This window comes from Hibiscus syriacus, unplaced genomic scaffold (assembly GCF_006381635.1).
Source record: "Hibiscus syriacus cultivar Baekdansim isolate YM2019G1 unplaced genomic scaffold, ASM638163v2 tig00110264_pilon, whole genome shotgun sequence".
NCBI classification, from domain to species: domain Eukaryota; kingdom Viridiplantae; phylum Streptophyta; class Magnoliopsida; order Malvales; family Malvaceae; genus Hibiscus; species Hibiscus syriacus.
In genome coordinates this window covers 502,491-509,312 of record NW_024062653.1, presented here as the reverse complement: position 1 = coordinate 509,312, position 6,822 = coordinate 502,491, and the positions used below count along the sequence as shown (strand labels likewise).

General features: G+C 38.3%; 1 protein-coding gene across 5 annotated transcripts; it reads right to left on the bottom strand.

The window, feature by feature from the left end:
• Positions 1–1,078: 1,078 nt before the first annotated feature.
• Positions 1,079–6,309, bottom strand: LOC120115398. Of its 5 annotated transcripts, none has more exons than XM_039136123.1 (6): positions 5,956–6,309; positions 5,479–5,566; positions 5,003–5,329; positions 3,549–4,917; positions 2,615–3,029; positions 1,079–2,533 (listed from the first exon to the last, which is right to left on the bottom strand). In XM_039136123.1, the coding sequence occupies exons 3-6, from the start codon at positions 5,192–5,194 to the stop codon at positions 1,333–1,335; spliced, it is 3,177 nt and encodes a 1,058-aa protein (XP_038992054.1). In that variant the 5' UTR covers positions 5,195–5,329; positions 5,479–5,566; positions 5,956–6,309; the 3' UTR covers positions 1,079–1,332. The 5 variants fall into 5 exon arrangements, with proteins under 5 accessions (XP_038992054.1, XP_038992053.1, XP_038992051.1 ...); XM_039136122.1 differs by having other exon boundaries at positions 1,081–2,533; positions 2,615–3,374; positions 5,956–6,308; XM_039136121.1 differs by having other exon boundaries at positions 1,085–2,533; positions 2,615–4,371; positions 4,432–4,917; positions 5,956–6,307.
• Between the last annotated feature and the right edge of the window lie 513 nt (positions 6,310–6,822).

Here is a 6,822-nt window from a genome sequence, read left to right as displayed (position 1 = left end):
ATCGGTCGAAAGAACCGAACGACGTCATAATTATTTAAAAAATTAAATAAAATACCAAAAATATTTAATAAAAAATAATTTTTTATATCTCAAGTCATATTCAAAGCAAGTCATATAACATATATAAATTAAAAATCATAAAATCAAGTGAAACAAAATGATTCAAATTAACTACAACATAATATTTAAGGTAAAACATATTAAATAATAAATATAATTATATAACTATAATTAAAAAATAAATTTGAGGCTAAAAAAATCATAAAAAATGATATTGTTTGGTTTAATTTAAAAAAAAAACAATCCCACATGGCTAAGAAACATAGAAGAGCAACCCAAAAATCTAAAGAGTAAAAATATGAAAACAAAACAATCCCACATTGCTAAAAAAACATAGATCACAACTAATTTCTATAAATAATAGATGTAATTTGACATTCAAAATCATGGAGCCTTTTAGTGAGCATTGAGTGAACTATTCTTTCACTTCAATCAAACTCGAATTTTAAGCTTCAATTAAGCTTCTAATTTTTTTTTAATTCAAGCCTTTTTGAGTTCAAGTTTCAATATTATATTTCGAGTTCGAATTGAACTTGATAAATTTTAACTTGTGAGTTTGAGTGGAGTTGAGCTTACTTTTAAAGTTTTCAAATTCGAGTCAAACTCAGCAATACTCGAATTCGACTTAGCTCGTTTAACAAACGACGTTTGGTTTAATTTTTAAAAAAAAAAAAAAAATTCCGATTTTCAGCCGGTCCAGTTCGAACGGTTCAGCAGTTCTGGCCGGTTCACTAGTAGCGATTCAACCGGTTTAGATTAAACCGGACTAAACAACGGTTCCCGATTAAACCGGTTGAACCGGCCGGTCCGGTTTTCAAAACAATGATTAGAAAAGCTAAAACGAACTTGATCAAATCGCGGAACGCTAAAGCTATACATCATTGCTCAATCAACAGGTAAACAGATCTCATCCTACTGCTTTCGTAAATAATCTGTGCATTAATCGTTGTAAAACAAGCCCATCTACATGGCTTAGAGAGCATATTTCTTCAGTACTTTTCCATACATTTTGAAAACCTATTTCTAAACATGAATTCCCTCCGTGCGATATCGAATTAGAAAAAGCACACTCATCCTAAATAATAAAAATAATAATAACCTGTTAATTTTAGATATGATCAGGTAAGGTAAACTGGAAAAAAAACCAAACCAAAATTTCCCACCCGCCGGCCAAATACAAGCATATGATTAGGTAAAGAGAGGGATATTACCGGTTCTAGATTTCATATCTCCCTTTCCAGTCAAACCCTCTCACAGTTGCATAATCCAAATTCACCAATGTTCACTGGCTGTCCTAGGAGCATCAGCATCCTCCGGGCAACTTGATGAGACCCCAGTTGCATTAGTCACGGTTAACGAGTTCTTAGCCATGTATGAATCTTCTTCATTATACTGGAGCCGGCGGGCTCCACCATCTGTATCATAACACCTCACCCGATGAATCATTGCATACCTGCTGCCATGTTTACCATCATCACTGACTTCATATTTACACCCTTTACTACCAGCAGCTCTATCAAGAAATCTTCTACGTTGAATCGTGGGGTCAAAGTAATCATTTGGATTCAATCTCCGAATGGGCCGCGCTTGATCATACCTGTGGTCCTGCATCCTCGCATACGATTTTCGTCCTCTCAAATAGTCTAAACCAGGATTACGATCCTCAAACATCCTGTAATTTCGTTGCGGTGAAACTTGACTTCGGGGTGGGGAAATGAACTCTCCATGAACTGCACCAAATCGCTTTGTCAATGGCAGCCTCACTCTATCCATTCTAGCTTCAGACCTAAAATCTGGTGACCTATTGTGACGTCTTGAACCCTCATTTCGATCCCTCGATAACCAACCAATCGGAGAGCGACTCCTTGATCTTGATCGAGCTCTCTTGTAAGGTATGGTGTGATGATGTCTTCCACCATGGGGGGAAATGCTTCCTCTCCTGTCTAAACAATGTGGCATGCGACTCAGGTATTGTGTGCTGTCATCAGGAATATGCCTGAGATACTCATCTCTGATGCCTCTACTATCCCCTTGCGGGTGTCTTCTAAACCTACTCCGATCAGGACTAGTATCTCTTACGGTTGGAATCCTTGGATGCATACTGTAAGAATCAACTCTTTCGGTTGGTGATCTCCTTCTAACAGGTGACCTGTAAGAACTCATAAATTGCCTGCTAATACGGTGGCCAGGTCTTGCAGTACCAGCAGCTTCCGAAGGTATTTGGTCTGTGCCTGTAAGATATTCTCGGTTCCCAAAAACACATTTTGGTCTGGGGCGCCCAATATTATCAGGGAAATCAGAAATAGGTGGATGCCGCCGCTTAGAATCCCAATAATTAGCTGAAGGACTGAAAACGTGAGCACCTCTGGGGCTTCTTCCACGAATATGTGAACAAGATCCATCACTCCCTGCAGATTTCTCGGAACCAGCGCCCCTTCCAGCTCGAGGATACGAAGCATTGAAACTGTCAAACCTGAAATATTAAAACAACCAGAATCATTTACGTTTGAAATGTACATCAGAGAGAAGAGACAGTTGTGTCCAAAAATTTCACCTGCTTCTCTGATGAACATCAGAGGAAAATGATCCTTCAACACATGAAAGCAATTCCCGTTTTGATACCTTGGATATATCAACTCGAAGATCATAATTAGACCCATCCAAGCAGTCAATTTTCATACTTTCACCATCAGACACTTCCACAGTTCTAATCTTCAAGCTCACTGAATTTTTCCTCAAAGCCTCCCCGGATTCACAACTTTTAAAATTCGCAGTTAGTTCCATATTTGATCCTCGTTCTACCTTTAGTTCCTGCTCACCACTCTCAGCTTCCAAGCCAAATGATCTTTCTTCCTCAAATTCAGCGTCATAATCCCCCTGTTCAGCTTCCTCCCAATACTGAACATCTGATTCCCTCAACTCCCCATCCTCAAATTGTGAATCATAACCAGAGCATCCTTCAGATCCCGGTTTCTCTGTACTCAGGTCATCAGGCCCAATAGGAATGGTTCTCAAGTCTGAAGTCATCCTATTACCCCCAACATCAGATGAAACCACTGGGATTGTAGTGTAATTTTCTATAACTTGAGGTTCCGTAGTCTGCAAATGTGAATCATAACCATAGCATCCTTCAGATCCATGTTTCTCTGTACTCAAATCATCAGTCCCAACAAGCATTATTCTTGAGTCTAAAGTCAACCTATTACCCCCATCAACATCAGGTGAAACCACTTCTCTCATACCATCATGTTTTGTATCTTGAGATTCATTAGTCTGCAAGTGTGAATCATAAACAGAGCATCCTTCAGATTCCTGTTTCTCGGTACTCAAATCATCAGTCCCAACAGTCATCGTTCTCGTGTCTGAAGTCAACCTATTACCCCCATCAACATCAGAAGAAACCGCTTCTTTCATAGTATCAGGTATCGTATCTTGAGGTTCATTAGTCTGCAAGTGTGAATCATAACCAGAGCATGCTTCAGATTCATGTTTCTCTGTACTCAAGTCATCAGTCCCAACAGGCATGGTTCTCTCGTCTGAAGTCATCCTATTACCCCCATCAACATCAGATGAAACTACTTTGTTTGTAGTATCATCTTTTGTATCTTGAGGTTCCTTAGTCTGCAAGTGTAAATCATAACGAGGACATCCTTCACATTCCTGTTTCTCTGTACTCGAGTCATCACTACCGACAGGTATGGTTCTCAAGTCTGAAGTCATCATATTAACCCCATCAACTTCAGATGAAACCACTCCGTATGTAGCAACATTTTTTATATCTTGTGGTTTCTTAGTCTGCAAGTGGGAATCAAAACCAGAGCATCCCTCACACTCCTGTTTCTCTTCACTCAAATCATCGGTCCCAACAGGGAAGGTTCCCAAGTCTGAAGCCATCCTATTATCTCCAACAACATCAAATGAAACGACTTTATCTGTAGTATCATCTTTTATATCTAGAGGTTCCTGAATCTGCAAGTGTGATTTTGAGTCATAACCAGAGCATCCTTCAGATTCCTGCTTCTCTGTACTCAAGTCGTCAGTCTCAACAGGCATGGTTCTCAAGTCTGAAGTCATCTTATCACCCCCATCGACATCAGATGAAACCTCTTCATTCAAAGTTTCATTTTTTATATCTTGAGGTTTTGTAATCTGCAACTCTTCACTTCTCCCAGAAATATTAGCAAAAGAATCCTTTTGAGTATCAACAGTCCCTCCATCACAAAGCCAAGCATCCACTGAAACATTTAAATCCCAGAGTGACCTATTATCTGGCAAAGGAACAAGACTTTCTGGCTCTGTATCCTTGTCACTAGGAAATTCATGCAAAACAGCAAAGGAATTGTCTTGGAAAGATGAACCCTGAGACCTACTTTCATTTACCGAATCTTTTCGAAAGCTACATGCTGCCTCCAATGATGCAGTAATTTCTTCCAAATGAGTTGAAGAAGCTGAAGACTGCATCCTCTCCACTGTTGGCTCTTCTACTAATGGATTCCCCTCATATTCAGTAACATCATTGCAGATGCTATCACTGCAAGCAGCAGCTGCAAGTATTTCAATCCCTGAGAAATCTTCGACACCATTTATTACCTCTGAAATCTTCTTATCACCGACACTAGCAATATATGACTTGGCAGAACAATTCGATTTCATGAGTTGTTGCCCCTGTTCAGTGTTTGAACCAAAATTCTGATTTGAAGCAGGTATAAAATCTACATGCTGTTCAGAGGCTTCAAGGTGCAAATAAGGAGTCAATGGAGGTGGTGGCGACGGATATCGGAACACAAATCTCCTTTTCTTGATTGGAGCATTCTCTACTCTTTCACAAAAGCGCCTTCCTAGAACATCCACACCAACCTGCTAATAATAAAACGGAGATTTAGTTCAAACAAACGAGAGAACCCAGACTGTAGTTTTTAAACAAAAAAGAATGCAATGTAACCTTCTCTGACTCTGAAACCATGACACGCTCCACTGTCCTGGCATTTTTATCAGCTAGCACCATTCCCAGCATCAAGATTTTAGCAACCGGTCTCCTGGTTCGTCTCATCATACTCCTTTTCCTTTTTGAAACTATCTTCCAAGTCAGGTCAGGATCCATAGGACTTGTGAGGTCCAGGCCTACTGTGCTCATCGTGCCTGAAGACACAGACCCTATCCCAGCAACTAATGGTCTACCACAACAAATCTTGCAGGATGCAGTGGCTTTTTTCTTACTACTTGACACCAGAGTAGAAGAGAAACTCCGGGTACAAGTACAAATATGGCTCTGAAAAATTAAACCAAAGCTCCAATAAAATATGAATCTAATGTGGTATGTGAATAAAATAGATTTTAACTGATGAAGACTATTTTTTATGAAGTTTTGAGGTTTTAAAGTACTTAATGTCGAACAAACTACAAGGCCAAGGAACTTACAGTTAATTTGGTTCCTCCAATCTTGTCAGATATTTAACAATACAGAGATCACTATAAGAATCTTCAACAGGTTAAGTGTCTATCCTTCCTGCATAACAATTTCAAAGAACATGATCAGCCATATATACAAATAAAAGAAACTGAACAAGAAAGATCAAACTTGTTCTACTTAAGGATCCAATCCACTTAATAAAAGAAAATTTATCATCACATACTGAGCCCCAGATCACGATGACAAGTTTGATGTCCAGAAAAATTTTCCTAAGGATAAAACTAGTCAAAATTCGGATCTCTTTCGAATTTTTCACCTGATTATTAATTCGCTTTACCATTATATTTGCTTTCAGTTTCAGCTTTGATTTACCCTCAACAACTCAAAAATGAAAAACAAGTAGAGGAATCTATCAGAAATAAGAAGCCAAAGAAATTAAAAGCGAACGAAATCGGAAATACAAAACAAGGAGGAAAGCAGATAACCTCAAAATCGGGCAAGAGGATTTCTAATGGTTCGGAGTATTTATTGACCAATCTGAACCGTTAGCAAGTAGCGGTTGAGGCGGATAAGGATATATGTTAGTCTCGGGCCGATCCAACGGTGCGATTCCGAGATCGGAATAAGGACACTTGGAAACTAAGATTCCAGTCTCGCTTCTTTCAGGATTGTTTCTAGGAAATATACCAGAAGAAAGCAATAGGAGAGGCGGAGCTTCAATTCCGTGTAAACATAAGGCCAATCGGAGGCCGGACAGCGGCTTTAAGGGTGGCTTCGGGCGGAAACAGGCTGATTTGTCTTGGTGTAGGAAGAGAGAGAGAGAAGAAGAAGAAAAGAAGAGAAAGAAAAAACAGACAGAAAAAAAAAGATAAACTTAAAGGATCCGGCCTGCCCTACGGGTCTCTTACCCGGTTCCAGATCGACCCGATTTCTTTATTCGGAATTGCCCAGTGGATCTGGCCCTTCCTACCCAGGCCCACCATCTAGCTTGTACCTTATTTAAGATTTGTATCGCTTTTATTATCGAATTTTAAAAACAGTAAAGTTTAATTTTAATGTAAATATTGGACTGTTAACCTTCCAACCGTGGCATAGTGTGGTAGTTTAATAGTAACATAGAAATCAAAAGTACATTTTTCTTATTCCATCTCATCTTTAAAGACCATTAATTTCAATTCATTCCATGATTATATTTTTATATAAAATTAATATAATTTCCAATAAAGTAATATTAATATAATTTTCAAATCATTTAATACTATTAAATAACAGTATTTTTCTATAAAGGTAATATAAATATAATTTCAAAAAAATATTATTTTAATTTTAATTTACAATTTTATATTTTTTTC